Source organism: Salmo trutta, chromosome 6 (genome assembly GCF_901001165.1).
Source record: "Salmo trutta chromosome 6, fSalTru1.1, whole genome shotgun sequence".
Classification (NCBI taxonomy): Eukaryota; Metazoa; Chordata; class Actinopteri; order Salmoniformes; family Salmonidae; genus Salmo; species Salmo trutta.
In genome coordinates, this window is record NC_042962.1 from 21,264,114 (window position 1) to 21,287,659 (window position 23,546).

Below are 23,546 nucleotides of genomic sequence, written 5' to 3' on the forward strand. Positions count from 1 at the left end.
TGTAAGAGGTGATGCTGGCCTTCTAGGCAGAGTTGCAAAGAAAAAGCCATATCTCAGACTGGCCAATAAAAATAAAAGATTAAGATGGGCAAAAGAACACAGACACAGGACAGAGGAACTCTAGAAGGCCAGCATCCCGGAGTTGCCTCTTCACTGTTGACGTTGAGACTGGTGCTTTGCCAAGATAATCCATCTACCTGACAGGTGTGGCATATCAACAAGCTGATGATATAGCATGATCATTACACAGGTGCAACTTGTGCTGGGTACAATAAAAGGCCACCCTGAAATGTGCAGTTTTGTCACAACACAATGCCACAGAAAAAAAATCAAAATGTAATCTGACATTGTACACCATGTTGTGGCAGGTAGCAGGTGGTACTTACATAAAGTAGATGGGGTATCCACCTTCAAAATACCAGCAAGACTTCTTGGCCTCTACGCACTGCAAGAGGGAGAGAAAAAAAAAGTCAGTCCATGCATTCTCTCTCTTTAGGAAACTGTTTAAAAAAAAAAGACTCCCTCCCTTCCCCCAACACAGACCAGTTATCCCACAAAGTATGACCTGACATTGGGTTCAGTACATCGCCAAGAGCAGTACTTTGCTGAGGCCCTGAGGCCAAGAAGCTTTTGCCGTTTGACAGGAGCAAATTGCCTGAAAACCTCTCTCGGGAACAGCAGAAGTCTGTCAAAATACATCCCTATCCAGAGTACGAGAGGGCCTCCGCAACTTCCTGGGGTGGTAGCTCGGAGAGAGCCTTTCTTAAATGGGCCTCAAACAACCACTTCACTAACAGACCAGGTAACATGACAACAAATCAAAAAAGGTCCTGGGAAAGGACCACAGCTGTTTGACTGGAGACTGACCAGGTGGACTGGAAGTTTGGAATGGAAAAGAGATTTCAAATAGGCGCGAACCTGGTTCTTCTCAGAAATGGACTATTTGATGTGTCTCTGCTGGCTCTTTCTCAACTGTAAAAAAATCTCTTTGCCACCTCTCCTGCCCTTGAACTGATCTGAAAGACTTGACCAGTTTCTACCATGTTGTTTTCACCCTTCATGTCCTTTCCGGTCAGTGCAGATGAAGGAAGGAGAGGACAGTCTTCAGCAATTAATAGAGCCCCAGTCTTATGCTTGTGGAGCTGGGTTGGATGCTAGGCTTGGGCGGTATACCGGGGTATTTGGAAAAAGCCACAGGATGGTTTTTCAATACCGTCAAAAATATTTGTTAATCAATACATTTTAATATTTTTAAGTTAATACCTGCAGTCAACTTATGCAATACATTAGGAGATAGAGCAGATTGCGGTCTTCATTTCACCAGTCACATTATTGTACATTATGAAGCTTATAGGCTGACTACACCGCTCGCGGTGCCAAATACATTTCGAAATCTATATTATTCAATTATTGCACCCACACTGCTTGTGCGCGCCAACGAGCGTCTGCGTTGCCAAGGGCTAACACGAAACCCAAACCAGCTGCGCGCGTGCGCCATCGTGCATACATTTATTTTGTCCCCCCACACCAAACGTGATCACGACATGCAGGTTAAAATATCAAAACAAACTCTGAACCAATTACATGAATTTTGGGACAGGTCGACAAGCATTAAACATTTATGGCAATTTAGCTAGTTAGCTTGCACTTGCTAGCTAATTTGTCCAATTTAGCTAGCTTGCTGTTGCTAGCTAATTTGTCCTGGGATATAAACATTGAGTTGTTATTTTAGCTGAAATGCACACCGCTCTCACTCCGACAATTAATCCACACATAAAACGGTCAACCGAATTGTTTTAATTAATCTCTCCTCCTTCCAGGCTTTTTCATCTTCGAACTTATATGGTGATTGGCATCTAAACTTTCATAGTATTACCACGACAACCGGCAACACAGTTCGTCTTTCAATCACCCACGTGGGTATAACCAATGAGGAGATGGCACGTGGGTACCTGCTTCTATTATCCAATGAGGAGATCGGAGAGGCAGGACTTGCAGCGCGATCTGCGTCAGAAAAAGAAAGGACTTCTATTTTAGCCCTTGGCAACGCAGACGCTCGTTGACGCGCGCAAGCAATGTGGGTGCAATAATTGAATAAAATAGATTTCTACATTTATTTTGCAACGCTCGTGCACGTGACGTGGGCGGTGTTGTCAGGGTATAAAATAGAAGTCAGTCCTATTTGTGATGCAGATAGCGCTGCAAGTCCTGCCTCTCCCATCTCCTCATTGGTTTATAGAAGCAGACACCTACGTGCCATCTCCGCATTGGTTATACCCACGTGGGTGACTGAAAGACAAACGAAGTCAGTGGCGGTAATGCACCTAATTTATGAAATTTGCCAATCGCAATATAAAGTCAAGAGAAGAAAAAGCCTGGAAGGAGGACAGATCACTAGAAACAATTTGGTTGACCATTTTATGTGCAGCTTAATTGTCGTAGAGGACCTTGTGCATTTCAGACCTTGTGCATTTTAAAATAACAACTCAATGTTTATATCCCAGGACAAATTAGCTAGCAACTGCAAGCTAGCTAGTGAAATTGCCATAAATGTTTAATGCTTTTCGACCTGTCCCAAAATTAATATAGTTGCTTAAGAGTTTGTTTTGATATTTTAACCTGCGTGTTGTGATCGTGTTTGTGTGTGGGGGGACAAAATACATTCATGAATGATGGCGCACGCGCACAGCCAGTTTAGGCTCCGTGTTACCCCAGACAATTGAGACAGTCACGTGCTGGTTTGTAATAGCACAACGGAAGACACCGGAAGCTGGAGAGTCCGTAGCGTTCTACATCTATCTGCGAGTTGTAGCATCACACATGAGGTGATGAAGTTACACTTGTATGCAATTCACTACTAAATGTTTGCCATCAGATATCTTATAATGGCTCTCTGCCAGAAGTCAAAGAGCTCTGGATAGGTTTACATTTTTTCCCTGCGCTTCCTACTAGCGTTTTTTACCCCTTCATGTACACATGCTGCTATTCCTTCAGAAAACTATGCATCGCAATTTCGTTCATTTGCACAATTTATTTAGTTCTCTTTTTCTTGTAAATGTCCTCACTCACTGAAAATGACATTCGGTAGCTTCTAGCTATACTTGTATAGCTGTTAGCATTTAGCTAACAGCATCTATGTGATTTCGCTATTATTTTGTGCTAATTCTGTTAGCATTTCTAGCGTTTTTAGTGTCCCTTGTTTGCTAGGCCTGTAATATCGTACATTTCTGGGATAAGAGAAGGACGGTAAGACAATATGAAAATCTGGATACCGCCCAAGCCTATTGGAGACACTACAGTCGTGGCCAAAAGTTTTGAGAATGACACAAATATTAATTTTCACAAAGTCTGCTGCCTCAGTGTCTTTAGATATTTTTGTCTGATGTTAATATGGAATATTGAAGTATAATTACAAGCATTTCATAAGTGTCAAAGGCTTTTATTGACAATTACATGAAGTTGATGCAAAGAGTCCATATTTGCATTGTTGACCCTTCTTTTTCAAGACCTCTGCAATCCGCCCTGGCATGCTGTCAATCAACTTCTGGGCCACATCCTGACTGATGGCAGCCCATTCTTGCATAATCAATGCTTGGAGTTTGTCACAATTTGTGGGTTTCTGTTTGTCCACCCGGCTCTTGAGGACTGACCACAAGTTCTCGATGGGATTAAGGTCTGGGGAGTTTCCTGGCCATGGACCCAAAATATCAATGTATTGTTCCCCGAGCCACTTAGCTATCACTTTTGCCTCATGGCAAGGTGCTCCATCATGCTGGAAAAGGCATTGTTCGTCACCAAACTGTTCCTGGATGGTTGGGAGAAGTTGCTCTCGAAGGATGTGTTGGTACCATTCTTTATTCAAGACTGTGTTCTTAGGCAAAATTGTGAGTGAGCACACTCCCTTGGATGAGAAGCAACCCCACACACGAATGGTCTCAGGATGCTTTACTGTTGGCATGACACAGGACTGATGGTAGCGCTCACCTTGTCTTCTCCGGACAAGCTTTTTTCCGGATGCCCCAAACAATCGGAAAGGGGAATCATCAGAGAAAATGACTTTACCACAGTCCTCAGCAGTTCAATCCCTGTACCTTTTGCAGAATATCAGTCTGTCCCTGATGTTTTTCCTGGAGAGAAGTGGTTTCTTTACTGCCCTTCTTGACACCAGGCCATCCTCCAAAAGTCTTCGCCTCATTGTGCGTACAGATGCACTCACACCTGCCTGCTGCCATTCCTGAGCAAGCTCTGTACTGGTGGTGCCCCGATCCCGCAGCTGAATCAACTTTAGGAGATGGTCCTGGCGCTTGCCGGATTTTTTTGGGCGCCCTAAAGCCTTCTTCACAACAATTGAACCGCTCTCCTTGAAGTTCTTGATGATCTGATAAATGGTTGACTTTAGGTGCAATCTTACTGGCAGCAATATCCTTGCCTGTGAAGCCCTTTTTGTGCAAAGCAATGATGACGGCACGTGTTTCCTTGCAGGTAGCCATGGTTGGCAGAGGAAGAACAATGATTCCAAGCACCACCCTCCTTTTGAAGCTTCCAGTCTGTTATTCGAACTCAATCAGCATTACAGAGCGATCTCCAGCCTTGTCCTCGTCAACACTCACACCTGTGTTAACAAGAGAATCACTGACATGATGTCAGCTGGTCCTTTTGTGGCAGGGCTGAAATGCAGTGGAAATGTTTTTTGAGATGTAGTTAATTTGCATGGCAAAGAGGGACTTTGCAATTAATTGCAATTCATCTGATCACTCATAACATTCTGGAGTATATGCAAATTGCCATGATACAAACTGAGGCAGCAGACATTGTGAAAATTCATATTTGTGTCATTCTCAAAACTTTTGGCCACGACTGTATATAAGGCCTTCCTTCTAAACTAAGTCTGCAGTTATTTCAGGCTTCATCCATGCTGTCAATAACCTCCCTTCTCTGTCAACCTAGTGCTAGACGAATCAGCATATGCTCTGGGCTTCACCATTTAAGAGATGAGGTTCTCGGTCTAATTGGATAGGAATTCGAGACGGTCTTACGATAAAGAGCATACCAACAAACCCATTTCAGAGCAGCGGCCGCCTGCCTGCATCCCATTATGCCGGGTTTCGCTCATCTGGGCAGGACTGTCATTTAACAATACGCCTTCCGGCTACACTACGCAGCTGCCGCCAACTGCCCTCTATCAAAACGCAGACCGAAGGCAGTCTTTGTAAGATGAGGAAAAAGAGGATGAAAGATGGAAAGGAGAAAGAGCGAGAAGGGAATATGTTCTAGACTAACTGGGAGTCTGTTATGCACAAGGCCAGGCATAGCCTCGAATGCTTTATGTGCAAGTAATGCTTTTCATTAAAAAGGAGACACTCTGAAGCTTCTAAAGATAAATGAAACAGCACTGCTCACATATGAAAACATGTTAGTTATTCATACAGTACTGTAATTGGGATGCTTTTCAGTGTCAAGATTATCTGTTTGCCCATGAGCAAATGAACATACATGTTATCCCTGTATGTTAACCCATGCAAATAGTCTTGCTGTTTTGAATCATACATACTGGTTCTCTCCTAGACAGCCTTGGCTTTGTGCAACACACACCGTCCTCCGCCGAAGCCTCAGTAAAGGTTTGCAGCTGTGTCCTTGAAAAGGGAGTCTTTGATTTGAATAATTATGTGTTGTCAGAGTCATTTAAATGATACCACCTTGTCAAGGACATGTTGCAAAGCTGTTCACTCTGCCTTTCCATAATTCTCCTTGACTTTCACCGATTTGGCAAGCTCTGTGTGTTGTCTAAATAAAACAAATGGATGCCCCTTATTTGCTCTTCCGTGTAACTTTGCGTAATCCCCCGTCCACTGTATAGTAATATAATTCATATAAAGGCTATAAAATGGGTATCATGTGGGTACACCTGGGCTGCATCTCAATAGTCTAATGCGGCTTGCACAGAATTGGCACCCATGCCCTACTGCTCACACCTGCTCAGTCCTGGAAAAAGATGAGGAGAGGCGCCACTTTAGTTCAGACTATTGAGATGCATCCACAGACAAAGCTCTCATTGAGGTGAGAGATGAAGTCAACAAGACAATGAAGCCTGGTCTGTCTTCCGAGAAGTGTGGTTGAAACAAAAACCCACTCCCACAGCAGCTTCATTAGAGAAGTGAAAAGGGGCACCGACCGACGGGTTGGGGAAAGGTCATGGGCACGTAATTAACAGTTCCCATCAGTGGAGACCTTTTCTGCCGCACCACGCCAGTCGCACACCAGCCATGAGGGGCAGGTTGGGGTGATATTTTCTCCCCAGGAATCCCTTTTGTGGTTTGTGCCATGGGCCCAAAAAAAGGGAAGGGGTGTGGGGGGGGTGTTTTCACACAATGCGTGCCCACTGAGGGCACAATAGATGGGGGTTCAACCCCTAAACACAACCCTAGGATGTTTCCTGGCTCTTGCCACCAGAGAAGGAGGACAGTCACGAGGGAGGTTGGGTCATACAGACTAGGGCCATACAATGGAGCATTTGTCAACGTGTTGGCTGTTGGGATAGACAATATGGGGACGCCCTGGCAGGGAAGCCCTGGCAGGAAGAGGGACGCCATGGTTGAGACAACCACCCAGCCTGTCTGTTTGTGGGACCAACTTACCCACATTGACACTGCCAACAGCAGGGTCCACAGCCATGTATTGTAGTATCAGGAACTGACAGACTCCAGATATCCAGGCCAGCCTCAGAGCAAACCAGAACAACTAGTCTCCCACCCCACTGACAAGCTTCATTAAAACAAGGGAGTTTACAAATGTATTCTCAGTAGACCAGCAGAGCGACAGCTGAAGGGACAACTGAATGAGTGACCGCTATGCAACGGCAAACTGTGGCGTCCTGCTCAGATTTGTCCCAGATAGGCCGGGACATTGGAAGGACATGTGTTGTTGGTTTAGTTTTTTTTTTTTAACTCCCTCTTTACAATCAGCCTCAAACATTTAAAACCATTTAATGTGATAGAATACTCCAGAGCTTTTATTCACCCACAGTTTACGCAGGCCACCGGACAGCACCCCCCATGTTGGCTGGTTTTATGTAAAGTAACAGTGGGGAAATCCACCACAGTGTATCACAAAAGGCAATTTACATCAAAACGATATTGGATTACTAAATGATTTTAAACTCCTGCATTAATCCAACCTGTGTGTATTCATTACTCATGTCATTTTTCTGTAGCTGGGTTATAAATCAGACAACGAAGGCGTATTCCTAATGGTAAGGCTACTACTTAATCTATTAGATTATAATGGTCAACCTGATTCTATACCGTGTGGCTCACAGTGAACCTAACATAGTAGTGTAGTGTTTAGCTTGGGATAAGACACATTTTAAAATGTAGCCACGCATGACCTTGCATGTTCCTACTACCATTTTCCCCGTTTTTGCACCTGGGGAGCGACCATAAATATGTGATGGTTCATCATGTTCAGTTGAAAAACAGAATATGTATAATGACATTAGCCTCTTCAAATCATTTTGAAATGCTCATTTTACTTCCTGTGAAGGTTCAAGGCTGCAGCACTGTTTCAGGAAGTATAACTTCACTGCCACAGAGGACAATTCTCATTACAGAGGAAAAGCACACATTAACATGTTTAGCTCACTTGATATGAGAAAGGAAACAGATGAAAGTCCTTTGCTTTTCACCCCCCGTCCCCCCGTCCCCCCGACCCACCACCTCCCTCCCTTGCACAAGTGGCTCGATAATGTCAAACCACAGGGATGTCGATTCCATTAGTGAGCACAAACAACCCCAGAAAGGATCATTGCACAGCGGCTATCCAGCGTGGCGGTGGAGCCGGGAGCAGACGCTAATCCCTCAAAATACTTTCTCCTCAGATTAGCTCGGCTAGCCCACCACGTCACTGCGTTTAGCCCAAAGCCGCTCTGTGCTTAGGCCTCAGACAAACTACTGAGGAGCCGGATGTAAAGCCCCACTTAAAGACTAAGTAAAGTCAAGCAGAAAAGGGCTGGACATACATTCATGTTTGAAGTTCAACAGGACAGGGGAATATGAAGGAGGATGGTTTGACAGAGAAAATTAGTTTTATTCCAGTGTTTTAAGTACAAGGGGATTCTTCAGTTGAATGGTGAATAACAGCATGCAAGAAAATAATGAGAGTTGTGTTACATTTAAAATCCTTTGTTATATCCACACCTGTGTCTGTGTTTGAGTGTGAGACTGAGAGAACCAGAGACGGTGGATGTTTGATCTCACAAAGTCAAAGTAATTTCCCTAATACATTGTTAATACAGAGTCTGATACAACAATAGGGAAAATGCAAGTAAGCACCACGAGTCCAGAGGCATTTCATTGGGTGCACTTACTCTTGCAATACTAAAACATTCAAAAAGGAGGTTCTCAAACATCACTACGCAAAAATAAAGGCAATACAATTTAGCAATTCAGCAAGCGGAACAGTTTAATTTAAGATCATTAATTGGATATTGAATGTAAACAGACAGATTCATTGTTGATCATACGCAGGTTAAAATTCAACTGAACCAACGTCTCCGCTTTTAAAAAATGGCCTGTGGCATCGATATGAGTCAGAAACATTAATTCCAGTGTCAAAATTTCTAAAGTCAAAAATAAAAGAAGAATGGTACTTGCCTACTACAACTATAGCCATAGCTCTGGCAGCAAATATCAAAACGTATCAGCAAGCATTCAGCAACGTACAAAGCTGGTTGCATAGTAACGTATCATCACCGGCCTGAATCTATTCTGTAGTTAGCCCCTCTATTAGCATATCAATTACTTTCAAACTAGAGAAATATATTTCCCCCCCGCTATATGTTTATTGAGTGATGATATTTCATTTCATTCACAGGCTACGTATAAAACCTGGTGGATGTGTTGTTTAACAGCATCGTGGGAACCTCCTACCATATCAAGAGCTGTTCCAGAAGACTGAAGCAGTGGCCAGACACCAGTCCCGCTTCAGAGTAATGGAAGACACTTGAATCAGGTTGGTCACAGTTGATCTAGTCAAAATACTATCGGTCCTGGAATTCACCTAACCACCATTGATAATGTAATCAGTGCTGTGCGTATATGTGCATCATGTATGTTGTAAGGAGATGCCCCCTTCCACTGTGCCAATGGAATACTCTTGGGCCCGAGTGAGTAATGCCAACCAGCCAGTCCCATGCTGCCACGTGTCCCTTGTGAATTAGCATCTATGATTGGCTATGTTCCACTGTGTATTTACTGGTGGCTTCCTTGACTGTGTGGTGTCGGTCTTTCCCCTCTATGCCCCTCCGTGATATAGGAGCCGAAGTCAGGCTCCTTCATGACCAATATCAGTGACGAGACGGGCCTGGATCTGCTCTACACTCCCATGCCCATCAGGCGTTGGCAAACACCTCCGATGGGGACAAAAGGTGATTATTAATAACACAGTACATCAGAAGTGTTAAGCAATATCACCCTTTCAATACATGTCACTCATCAACTCTCTCGTTTTTATACAGATGGGCAAAATAGATGCTTTTGAAACGGAGTCCTCTGACTGAAAGACCGGTTGATACCGATGTCTGAATAGGGAGAGACCTGGCACTCAGCGGAAAAATTATACAAGACACTTTATCGTCTTTTGTTATTTAATTAAAATGGTACCGTCAATGTTATATTAGCAGAACACTGCTTCTACAGTATTATGTGAAGGATTGTTTATTCTACATGGAACTGTTACACTTGGAAGTTATCAAAACACTGTTTAGAATATGTACACAAGTTCAGCAATTGCACTCTTTTCATATTACTTTGTAGCAGGGGTGAAAGTAGATTTCCTTTCTTACCGGTATGAGATACCCAAGATATGGCTTGGTCAATGAACCATAAACGATTAATGATCATGCACCTGTGGAACGGTCGTTAAGACACTTACAGCTTACAGACGGTAGGCAATTAAGGTCACAGTTATGAAAACTTAGGACACTAAAGAGGCCTTTCTGACTCTGAAAAACACCAAAAGAAAGATGCCCATGGTCCCTGCTTATCTGCGTGAACATGCCTTAGGCAAGGCGGCATGAGGACTGCAGATGTGGCCAGGGCAATAAATTGCAATGTCCGTACTTTGAGACGCCTAAGGCAGCGCTACAGGGAGACAGGACGGACAGCTGATCGACCTCACAGTGGCAGACCATGTGTAACAACACCTGCAAAGGATCGGTACATCCGAACATCACACCTGCGGGACAGGTACAGGATGGCAACAACAACTGCCCGAGTTACACCAGGAACACACAATCCCTCCATCAGTGCTCAGACTGTCCGCAATAGGCTGAGAGAGGCTGGACTGAGGGCTTGTAGGCCTGTTGTAAGGCAGGTCCTCACCAGACATCACCGGCAACAACGTCGCCTATTGGCATAAGCCCATCGTCGCTGGACCAGACAGGACTGGCAAAAAGTGCTCTTCACTGGCGAGTCGCGGTTTTGTCTCACCAGGGGTGATGTCGGATGGCCCGTTTATTGTCAAAGGAATGAGCGTTACACCGAGGCCTGTACTCTGGAGCGGGATCGATTTGGAAGGGGAGGGTCCGTCATGGTCTGGGGCGGTGTGTCACAGCATCATCGGACTGAGCTTGTTGTCATTGCAGGCAATCTCAACGCTGTGCATTACAGGGAAGACATCCTCCTCCCTCATGTGGTACCCTTCCTGCAGGCTCATCCTGACATGACGCTCCAGCATGACAACGCCACCAGCCATACTGCTTGTTCTGTGCCTGATTTCCTGCAAGACAAGAATGTCAGTGTTCTGCCATCGCCAGCGAAGAGCCCGGATCTCAATCCCATTGAGTACGTCTGGGACCTGTTGGATCAGAGGGTGAGGGCTAGGGCCATTCCCCCAGAAATGTCTGGGAACTTGCAGGTTCCTTGGTGGAAGAGTGGGGTAACATCTCACAGCATGAACTGGCAAATCTGGTGCAGTCCATGAGGACATGCACTGCAGTACTTAATACATATGGTGGCCACACCAGATACTAACTGTTACTTTTGATTTTGACCTCCCCCCCCTTTGTTCAGGGACACATTATTCCATTTCTGTTAGTAACATGTCTGTGGAACTTGTTCAGTTTATGTCTCGGTTGTTGAATCTTGTTATGTTCATACAAATATCTACACATGTTAAGTTTGCTGAAAATAAAACGCAGTTGACAGTGAGAGGACGTTTCTTTTTTTGCTGAGTTTATAATATGATGTCCATCATATTGTGGCACTGACCCAAGGATAAAGACAGTGAATATGCACACTCACCGGGGATATGGCGTTTGTTCTCCACAGGTGCCAATAATATAGGCTACTGTTCGCTCAATTAAGTTAAGAATGTTGATAAAGACAGATTGGAGTCTTTTCATTCTTATCTCTTTACAGCAATAGCCATTTGTTTTCCAAACAGTTTTTCCACGATTTGTATTTTAAAATATTGTGATATGCCTGGCTGGTTCTCTCTGCTTTTCACTGACAGTTACAACTCAACAATCATCCATTTGGTATTTGCAGCATGTGCTGCCCAAATTGCGGACCCTTCCGACTGTAGGCTAAAACAACTCCGTTTCTTTGTTTTTTAAGCCAATGATCCTCTGTGGCCAAATCATGCTTTCTGGTGTTGTAGCCTATTTTGAATGGTTTTATTTATTTCTGTAGACAGGAGTAAGACAATTAGGCTACATAATTGTAGTCTGTGGTTGTGAGGCCGGTTGGACGTACTGCCAAATTCTCTAAAATGATGGAGGCGGCTTATGGTAGAGAAATTCCTGCAGTCAGCATGCCAATTGTGCGCACCCTCATTATTTCAGACATCTGTGGCATTGTGCTGTGTGACAAAACGGCTCATTTTAGAGTGGCCTTTTAATGTCCCCAGTACAAGGTGCACCTGCGTAAATGTCATGCTGTTTAATCAGATTGTTGATATGCCACACCTGTCAGGTGGATGGATTATCTTGGCATGGGGGAAATGTTCACTAACAGGGATGTGTACAAAATTGGAGAGAAATACATTTTTCGTGCGAATGGACAATTTCTGGGATGTGTTATTTCAGCTCATGAAACATGGGATCATGGGCTCGTGATAATGGCTGGAACGGTTTCAAACCCATGGAAACCACATTTGGCTCCGTTCCATAAATTCCATTCCAGCCATTACAATGAGCCTGTCCTCCTATAGCTCCTACCACCAGCCTCCTCTGATGGTGCGTTTATATTTTTGTTCAGTATAGATGGAAAGAACGTCATTACCCACTGGAGACTTGAAGACAGCTGGAGTTGTACTCTACACACAACTTGTTTTTATTTGCTAGGTAAGCTACTTTTTTTCCGCTCTCTGCTGGTGATCCTTCAACATTTTGGAAAACAGTTAATGCACTGAAGCGTACACATTTCTCTTCTTCCCTGCCTAAGCAACTTCCGTTTGACTAAGTCATCTAAACTGAGAAGAATGGGATAAATTATGCTCTTAAGCATAATTTTTATCTCGGCAGGCTTTTTATTTGGTTTAATTGAGCCTGGTCAGTTAATCAATTTCTCTTCCCTCTGCCAGCCTCTAGCTGACTCTACGGTTAGCCCGTCAACTTCCAGTGAATCTGTTTTCATTTCAACAATTTACTGCCCGAAATGTGCTAGACGCCTTGCTTAAGATTGATGTAAAAAAATATATATATTCTAGGGTTGATTTGCTTGAACCATTTTTGCTGCAACTCTGCCCCCCGATTGCTGAATCCCCAAGGTTTGGAAGGAAGGCCTATGTGTTCCCCCTTCACAAAAGGTGCTGAACCTTGTGACCTAAATAATTAAAATCACCCTAATTCTAAACTTCCTGCCTAGTTAAAATATTAGAATCCTTGATTAATTCTCAGCTAAGATATTTATCTTTAAAATGTATTCCAAATGTACATCAGTCAGGTTTTAGACCAGGTCATAGCATCATCTCTGCAGCATTCCTAGTTATAAATGTGGTTAACAGTATGAATAAAAGGCAACATTGCGCTGTCCTATTCATTGACCTGTGAAAGGCCTTCGATGCTGTTGATCACTCACTGCTAATGCAGAGGCTTTCCTCAAATTGGCCTAGGCCAGGCCGCATGTAACTGGTTTAGAAATCACTTTAGATACACATTCTGTTGGTGTTAAATCAGATTTTCTGGACATAACGAAAACTGTCCTGCAGGGGTCAATTCTGGGTCCTGTACTTTTCACATGAACAATATTGACTTCTGTCCAAAATTGTTTTTACCTGTCCTTGTATGCCGATGATACTGTTGTGTATGTTATTGCCCCCGCGATTGACCAGGCTCGATCTGAACTACAGTCTGCCTTCATTGTACTACAGAAAAACTTTGACCTGAAATTAGTATTGAATGCAGGTAAAATTAAGTACATGCTGTTCTCTAGAGCGCATAAAAATAACTGATGATTTAAACCTATGTACTTTGGATGGGGTCCCTATTGATCGTGCCTCTGCTTACAAATATCTGGGCATCTGGAAAGAAGACAAGCTGTCTTTTTAAAAAGCATATTGATGAGTTAGTTAAGCTGAGAAAAAAAATGGTCTTCTATAGAAATAGGTAATGCCTCTCGCTAAATAGTAGAAAGCAGATTATTCAGTCAACGTTCCTATCGGTGCTAGACTATGGCGACATCCATTTGAACGCAAATGTCACTTCATTAAAGCCGTACGATGCAGTTTATAATCGTGCACTTCCCTTTTTTAAATCGGCGACAGTTTTAGTGTTCATCACTGCATTCTCTACCAGAAAGTTGGTTGGCCCTCTGATATCATGTAGGCTGATACATTGCTATGTTTTCATGTATAAAGCCCTTTATACTAACACCCACTGTATTGAACATCATTACTAAAACTTTAGACTTTGAGTTACCACACCCGGTCTCAGGGATGGCCAACTCTGGAAATTCCTTTGGTCTCCGAGTTAACTAAAAGCCGATTTACCTTGCATCATATTTGTAGAACAATATTCAAAATGTTCTTAAATTGGATGTTTTGGTACCTCTAGGGCAATTCAGCAAATTGATTGAGGGTGGCAAGTAGCCTAGTGGTTAAGAGTGTTGGGCCAGTAACCGGAAGGTCGCTGGTTTGAATCCCCGAGTTGACTAGGTGAAAAATGTCGATGTGTCCTTGATTAACCCTAATTGCTCCTGTAAGTCACTCTGGATAAACGTGTCTGCTAAAATGATTGAGGATCTTATTACTGATGTGTTAGTGTTTTTCTTTCTGCTTGCATTTTGTATTTATATTTCGATGATAGTATTTTTTGTAATCCAGGGCTCATCTGTAAAAAGAGACCTTGGTCTCAGGATGACTCCCTGAAAATAAAGGTTCAATAAAATAAGCGTTTGACATACTTTCTTCATAAGCATATCAAAATGATATTTACAGCATAAGATGTTGTCTTTGTAACAAACACACATTGATTTTGTGGATAAATATGTACACTCAAGCTGGGCGATGTTTGTGCACTGTCCACATGTAGTCTACACCTTTTGTAGGAATATTAGCTAGTTGTTGTGGGATTTGTCCCCCGGGAAAGATCTAACAGCGGACATAAGGAGAGACGAGAAGAGGCAAAAATAGCCAGTTATAGAATATTGTTTTGTAGGGTAGCTATCTCCAGACTGGGCATTCAACTCATGGTTGACAACATTTCCATGATAACCTGCATTTACATAATGTGATGAAACGTTGAAATTAAGTTGCATGCTACTTTCGTAGCAAGATGTTGTAGAACTATAGTAGTGTCTTTATGAAAACACATTCCAGCCATTGGCTCTTGTCATAACTGATTTAACAGAGAAATATCAGCTAGACAGCTGATATCTCCAAGCTATGCTCGCTAGCTGCTGTCAGCTTGGCTAAACACAAGGTCAGAGCAGGCTTTAGCATACACAAATAACTGAATTAGATCACCATCTTAAGATGGTGAATCGTTCTCTCCATAGCAAAGCTAGCTTAGCTTACTTACCTCGCTGTACTTACTATTGCCGGGTTCCAACTGGTGGCCCTTTTTACATAAAAGACTTTAAAAACACCAGGAAATCAGCTCTAAGTGATTTTAATTTCTATGTATAACAGAGACACTGATCGTATACAAATGCAAGCAAGGTTTGAGAAATTATTGTTTTAGTCAAATACTGTGTGTGTTTGGGCATCTTGCTGTCAAGAAATGTATTATTGCTCTACTGCCATTTTTGTGATTGAATGGCAAAAGGCATACCCAAGAAACACCCACATCAAACCACACCCTAGACAACTCTTGTTTGCCTTCGGTCATGTCCGCTAGCACTTCTTAATGAGGATTCATGAAAAACAAGGCCAAAATCAGGACGTGCACTCGTCCTTTAAAGGCATGCTAAATATAATTGCAAAAGAATTACGCTCAGACAGGCCGCATCCACTAAGCCTCGAAACTAACTTCTTGGGTGACTGCATAGAGCACAGAGCAATGCCTGTCTAACACATATAGGGCGTACAGTGGCCTAAAAAGGTCAAACGATGGAGGACAAAAAAATATGTTTTGTCACATACACTGGATAGGTGTGTTGTGTTACTGGGTCAGCCATAGTAGTATGGCACCCCTGGAGCAAATTAGGGTTAAGTGCCTTGCTCAAGGGCACAGCAACACATTTTTCACCTTGTCAGCTCAGGTATTGGAAACAGCAACCTTTCAGTTACTGGCCCTACGCTCTAACTGCTAGGCTACCAAATCTTATACATCAAGACATGTACACTCGATTTCAGCTCAAATCAAAGTTCATTGGTCGCGTACACAGATGTTGTTGTAGGTGCAGTGAAATGCATGTGTTTCTAGCTCCAACAATGCAGTAATACACACATCATCCAAGAAGTTTAAAACAAATAATATCAGAAAGAGCAACAGAGTGGGGAACAAACAAACAATATAAATGATTAATGGTATGTATAGACAGCATATTAATAGGAAAAGGTATGTACAGCAGTAGTTATATAGGATGAGCCATGACCAGAATACAGTATATACATTGCATTCGGAAAGTATTCAGACCCCTTCCCTTTTTCAACATTTTGTTATGTTACAGCCTTATTCTAAAATGGATTACCCCATATTTAAAAAAATCGTATTTACATAAGTATTCAGACCATTCGCTATGAGACTCGAAATTGAGCCTCCTGTTTCCGTCAATCATCCTTGAGATGTTTCTACAACTTGAATGGAGCCCACCTATTGTGAATTCAATTGTTTGGACATGATTTGGAAAGGCACACACCTGTCTATATAAGGTTGACAGTGCTTGTCAGAGCAAAAACCAAGCCATGAGGTTGAAGGAATTGTCCGTAAAGCTCCGAAACAGTATTGTGTCGAGGCACAGATCTGGGGAAGGGTACCAAAACATTTCTACAGCATTGAAGGTCCCCAAGACCATAGTGGCCTCCTTCATTCTTAAAAGGAAGAAGTTTGGAACCACCAAGACTCTTCTTAGAGCTGGCCGCCCAGCCAAACTGCGCAGGGAGGTGACCAAGAACCCGATGGTCGTTCGGAAAGAGCTCGAGAGTTCCTCTGTGGAAATGGGAGACCCTTCCAGAAGGACATCCATCTCTGCAGCATATTACAAATCAGTTCTTTATGGTAGAGAGGCCACACGGAAGCCACTCCTCCAAAAAGGCACCTAAAGGTCTCTCAGACCATAAGAAACAAGATTCTCTGGTCTTGTGAAACTAAAATTGAACTCTTTGTCCTGAATGCCAAGCGTCACATCTGGAGGAAACCTGGCACCATCCCTACAGTGAAGCATGGTGGTGGAAGCATCACGCTGTGGGGATGTTTTCAGTGGCAGGGACTGGGAGACTAGTCAGGATGGAGGGAAAGATGAACAGAGAAAGTACCGAGAGATCCTTGATGAAAACCTGCTCCAAGTCTCTGAATGTCCTTGAGTGGCCCAGCCAGAGCCCGGACTTGAACCCGATCGAACATCTCTGGAGAGATCTGAAAATAGCTGTGCAGCGACACTCCCCATCCAAACTGACAGAGCATGAGAGAATCTGCAGAGAAGAAATGGGAGAAACTACCCAAATACAGGTGTGCTAAGCTTATAACGTCATAGGGGCGGCAGGTAGCCTAGTGGTTAGAGCGTTAGACTAGTAACCGAAATGATGCAAGATCGAATCCCTGAGCTGACAAGGTAAAAATGTTGTTCTGCCCCTGAACAAGGCAGTTAACCCACTGTTCCTAGGCTGTCATTGTAAATAAGAATTTGTTCTTAACTGACATGCCGAGTTAAATAAAAGGTAAAATAAAAAAATACCCAAGAAGAATTGAGGCTACATTATAATCACTGCCAAAGGTGCTTCAACAAAGTATTGAGCGATTTGTGTCAATACTTACGTAAATGTGATTTCAGTTTTTTGTTTTTAATAAATTTTCTAAAAACCTTTTTGTTTGTCGTTATTGGGTATTGTGTGTAGATTGATAAGGGAAAAAAACAGAGTAAATTTTAGAATAAGGCTGTAATGTAATAAAATGTGGAAAAAGTCAGGGGGTCTGAATACTTTCCGAATGCACCGTACATAGGAAGTGGGTAGAACAGTATGTAAACATTATTAAAGTGACCAGTGTTCAATGACAGTCTCTAAGGTGCAGGGTAGAGTACCTGGTGGTAGCCAGCTAGTAACAGTGACTAAGGTTCAGGCCAGGGTACTGGGAGGAGGCCGGCTATTGGGGACTGTTTAACAGTCTGATGTCCTGGAGATAGAAGCTGAGTTAATGCAGTGCATTAACGAAAGTTCACAAAACATAAACATAACAGCATCTTACACAAAGAGGAGCCCATAGGCAGTCTATCTATACTACAGCTCTTATCCAGCCCTCTCCTAGTCACAGAGCTGCCAGCTAAGCACAAATGGAAGAGAGAGAGAAAGCGAGAAGAGGAGAGAGAAAGGGAGGTTAATGCAATCGTTGGCAAGCTGCACCCCAGGTGGACGGTGAATCCTGGCCTCCCAGCATGGCGAGGCAGACTCTGTACTCACAGGGTCGCTGAACCGCAATCCCTACATTAAACCTCCATCTCCACAGAACCATACATTAAACCACTTCACAGAAGCTTCTGGTCACATAACTGCTGGAGAGCCTTCCGCTGCCAGTGAGCCGGCCCGAGCCGGATGAGGACATGACACTTTACATTATAACCAGTCTCTCTCGCTGTCGAAAGGTGGCTATGTATAACAGGGTTGGTTAAGTTTCCACTTGACACTGAAGAAATACATATTTGATGGTTTATGTATTCCTATTGGTTGGTTGAATTTACACTGAACAAAAATCTAAAAACGCAACATGTGTTGGTCCCATATTTTCTGAGCTGAAATAAATCCCAGAAATGTTTGATATGCACAAAAAAAACGTATTTCTCTCAAATGTTGTGCACAAATTTGTTTACATCCTCGTTAGTGAGCATTTCTCTTTGCCAAGATAATCCATCCACCTGAGATGTGTGGCATATCAATGAAGATGATTAAACAGCATAATCATTACACCGGTGCACCTTGTGCTACGGACAATAAAAGGCCACTAAAATGGGCAGTTGTGTCACACAACACAAATGCCACAGATGTCTCATGTTTTGAGGGAGTGTGCAATTGGCATGCTGACTGCGGGAATGTCCACCAGAGCTGTTGCCAGAGAATGTAATGTTAATTTCTCTACCATAAGCCACCTCCAATGTAGTTTTAAGTGTATGATCTGTGTAGTAATATTATTCGTATCTAAGTGCCATTTGCATTGCTAGTTACAGCCTAATGTTAGCTAGCTAGCTTACATTGAAACTAGCTAGTTGGCTAGCTTTAGCTACAAGCAAATTCATACAGGGTAGTAACGTTTTGAGTTGGGATTATGATTAATTGTTTAGCTAGCTACATATCTAAACAAAGACTCCACTATGCAAGTAACCATTTCACTTATTTTCCTGTAATAAAGAATACAAATTAGCTAAAGTAAAGACGTTGTCAGCTATATGATATGGTCATTATTTGAAATGGCTAGCCAGCTAACTTAACATTAGCGAGCTTGTTACAAACCAAAACATTGTTTACAAAATTACTTTTAGTTGCCTGGTTTGCTAGATTGACATTTACTAAATTCATTTTTAAACGGATGGGTTTATTGATGTTAAAATACACCATTTGTGCTATTTTGGACTACCAGGCTGCCGATACCATGCAGCCTATAATTTTTGTGTTTATACTTTTTCATAATGACAACGACAAGTTTGATGTCGGACGACAATAGAATGTTCATAATGTCACTGCGACAACTGTCTACAGACATGTCGATAGACGTAGAAAAAAACCAGCCTTTAGTCTTGAAATCTTTGGTTGTTTAGTACACTACCGTACTCTCTCTGTTTAGCACATGGCCTCACATGTGAATTCTTAAAGAGATGGGTGGGGCTAAGGCTTAAGAGGGTGTGAACAATGCTGAATGGGTGTAGACAAAGAGGGTGTACCAAAACATTCAAGGGGGGCCATTTTCTCAAAAGTGGGGTTACAAGTCTATCAACTTTCAAAGCAGAATTACTTTCCCATTGTTCCTCAACTGTAGTGTATTTTCTAGCTCTATATCTCTACTTTTATCCAATATAAAAACACCATTTAAAATGTTGATACATAAGACCGAAACGACCCGGTCGGTCATATATGTGTATGGTACCTGAGATATTGGGGCATCTTAGGATGTGCTTTTCTATGTTATTGCCGTAAGAGTGAGTTGGCTAGCATGCTCTAATTGTAATGGTCGCATTAACTGAATTAGCAGGGAGCTATTTCCATGCTAACAGACGAATCACGAATCTACAGCAATCAACATACTGTTGTCCTGCACATGTATTGTGTTACCTTTTGTCTTTCGTCAGGTACCTACCTGCATTTATTATATGTTGTACTATTTTTGTCTTTGATTACAAAATACCCAGTCTGATATTGACATGCAAGCGACGAATCACGACTCTACAGCCATCAACATACGATTGTCCTGCACATCTAATGTGCTACCTAGTGTCTATCGTAAGAATAAACACCAATCAACTGGGATCGCTGGCTGGACAGTCCTGTCATTAAAAAACACAATGCAAAAGAGTTACACAAAGTACGATTAAATCTGTTACACTGGTGACTTCTCTGGACAGCTATTACATCTGCCCAAGCAAATCAACTGATCTGCCTTTCCAACCATGCACCCAAATATTTCACTATTACTAGTAAAGCAGACCACTTCTGGATCTTCATGAGCAAGCAAAGCCTAGTAATTGCAGCTTAGGCTAGAATTTATGCATTTGCTCTCACTTTATTAAATCAAATAAGTAGTCAGATTTTCAGTGGTAATCATGTATTTCTTATCCACGATTTTACACTTTTTGGGAGGTAGGTTGGTGGTGGGTGAAAGCAGATTGGTGAACATGGTATAACTTGGAATCTATTCAACTTGATGTGGGACTGTTTTTCATGCCTAGGATCACAAGGCAGCCTTTAGTTACTATGCCCCCAAAACACACCTTTTTAGCTTTGCTTCTACTTAGGATGCTTGTTAGTCATTCAGTTTTTATTGTTATATTTTTTTTTTATTGTCTTGTGTTTGTTGTGAAGTAAATATTTCAGTTTTTGTTTATTGTTTTAATTTGTTTTTCCCCTGTTAAGCACATTGTGTTGCATTCCATGTCTGAAATGTGTTGTATAAATAAAGCTTGATTTGATTTTGAACTGAGAGTGTGTGTCGGTGTGTGTGTGAAATACAGTCTTTTACTGATGGACTAAACAAAACCTATTACACTAGTTTTTACTCTAATAACACGAATGAAATAAAATATTATAGGACATGAGCATCCATACAAAGCCAAGTACAGGACAGCGTGATATCCTCCACAGAGCAAGGACAAGGTTCAACAGACTTTAAAAGCATGGCATAATTCAAAAGGGAAATAAATATATATTGTAATGCAAGCAATAGCACTTGGCAGAATCCCTAACAAAGACTTCTTACAGTGTTATGATAGTCCAAGTGCACAGAAAACGTTTTACAAATCATGGCAGATTATTAGAAAACAATTATAGAAATGGTTATTTGCAACAACAACAAATCGGTAAAATTGTCACATTTTTTAACAATCTTCCACATTGTGAATTTCAGTGGTTTAAGAGGATAATTCCCCATGTATGTTTCTCAAGTACAAAGAAAACAAATGTGTTGCCCTTGAAGAGTTTGTAAGAGCCTATAGGCTACTGTTTATTTTTTTTAAACCTATATTGTTGGGGCTTGATAAAGTTAGGAACCCAGACAGTATCACGTATGGTTATGCAGCAATAAAATAATTTCCATCTTGCCTTGGTTAATTTTACATACATGAAGATTTATGTTGGACAAAAAGACAAAGGATATCCAAATGATACTGTAGCCTACAGTGCATGCCATCTGAGGAAGGGGGCAAACAAAAACACCATATTCACCAAAAATGAAATAATTGACCATTAAAATAATAATTTTAGCAAAATGTAGAACGTTATCCCATAAAACGCCCGTTTGACAACATCGGCTTTTCTAGTGACAACTAAAGGACTGCTCACCTCTAAAAATATCCAAAACGTCAGGACTATCCAAGGGAGTAGATTCTTCATCTCTACTTGCGAATTATAAACTCCGCTTTTTGAAAGGAAAGATGGAAGGAAAAAAAAGTCCTTATCACAATGTCGATTTCATATAGCGCTACAAAACGTTGAGCAGCTTCCCGTATCACACAAAGCAAAGCATACGACCTGCAAGCCTTCGAGTAGCCCCGCTGTCAATGCGGGATAGGAGCAGGGAGCAGTGACAGCCCAATGTCGGCTTGAGTCCCTATTAGGTCAGTGGCATTGTTTCCGCGACTAGATAACCTCAAAGAATAGGCATGAGAAGTGTTTCTTTTGAAGCAAATTGCCCCAAAGAAAGATAATATTAGCGGTAAGAACGACTAACCCACTCCCCTTTTCGCTGATTAAGCTACCCGAAGATTCCGCTAAGGTGACTCAAATAAGGTGAATCAAAAGGTTCCCTGTTGGGAAATTAGAATACTAATTATATACGATATCTACTGTTGCCTAGTCCTAAAATATGATATATACAATATGGTAACTATTATGAATAATCAGATTCTCTGACATCTCATGGAAGTGCAGTAGCCTAGTATAGTAGAAAGATCCTACAGTCTATTTTAGGTTTACAATGCAACCAGGACTGTCAAAGGAGGAGGGAGGGGGGCACAACACTGTATCATACATTGTCCCAAAAGGACTAATGCAGTAAAAACCACACAATAATCCAATCCAAAGTGACCAGAGTGCTTGTCTTTACGATCCTATGTGATTATTATGATGAATATACCACTGAGTATACAAAACATGAACAACACTGGCTCTTTCCATGACATAGACTGATCAGGTGAATCCAGATGAAAGCTATGATCCCTTATATATGCCACTTGTTAAATCCACTTTAAGGGAAGGAGACAGGTTAAAGAAGGATTTTTAAGCCTTGAGACAATTGAGACATGGACTGTGTATGTGTGCCATTCAGAGGGTGAATGGGCAAGACAAAACATTTAAGTGCCTTTGAACGGGGTATGGTAGTTGGTGCCAGGCGCACCGGTTTGTGTCAAGAACTGCAACGCTGCTGAGTTTTTCCACGCTCAACAGTTTACCGTGTGTATCAAGAATGGCCCACCACCTAAATGACGTACAGCCAACTTGACACAACTGTGGGAAGCATTGGAGTCAGCATGGGCCAACATCCCTGTGGAACGCTTGACACCTTGTAGAGACCATGCCCTGATGAATTGGGTGTACAAACACTTGTTTTAACTCCCCTCCATCTAGATTTACATGGTCATTTCACTTTCCATAGTTTCTTTTTGCTAGTATTTGAACAGTTGCAAGTAGACTACTTACAATGGGTACACTGTAGCCTACCTACTTATAGTTTTAGTGGCACTTTATATAAAAGGGACCATTCTTCTGTTCTGCTCTACTGTTGCAGAATAAGAACAAAATACTTATTTCTTGTCTCTCGCATACAGGCACAGTCTAGCAACCTGAAAGTAAAAATAGTTTTCAAAAGAGAGAAAAAAAGACAGGTGAAAGCAGAAGTTTTTTTTTCTCCCCCTGGTGTATTCACCAATGTCCGTTGTCATGGAAGCAGTGTTCATCTAAAAGAAAAGAAAAGAGAGTGGCAACGATGATGCTGTTTCACAACACACCTCTTGTGTTTAATTGGCCTGTCTTTGTAATGACTGAGGATCATTGGCTGTGATAAATGGACGCCATCTTGCCTTCAACCACTTTGTCGGCTTGACAATGTCTTGTAATTGGAATGATGTCTGAAGTAGCCTAACTCGTACAAGGAAGAAACCTTGAATTATTAGTCATGTGTGATTGGATGGGATAGCCTTGTCCTAAAAATGTTCTCTTCGACTGATCTTATCAGGAGCGTGAAAAACATATAC

The 23,546-nt window shown here is 42.1% G+C and overlaps 1 protein-coding gene across 1 annotated transcript in view; it reads right to left on the reverse strand.

Moving 5' to 3' along the window:
• Positions 1–22,263, reverse strand: part of LOC115195642 (vesicular, overexpressed in cancer, prosurvival protein 1) — a 92,289-nt gene extending 70,026 nt beyond the window's left edge. The window contains exons 1-2 of the mRNA XM_029755720.1: positions 21,637–22,263; positions 387–445 (exon numbers count right to left, since the gene is read on the reverse strand). Coding sequence (XP_029611580.1) covers positions 387–445; positions 21,637–21,687 — 110 coding nt within the window. The 5' untranslated portion in view covers positions 21,688–22,263. The remainder of the gene's footprint in view (positions 1–386; positions 446–21,636) is intronic.
• Positions 22,264–23,546: the final 1,283 nt, after the last annotated feature.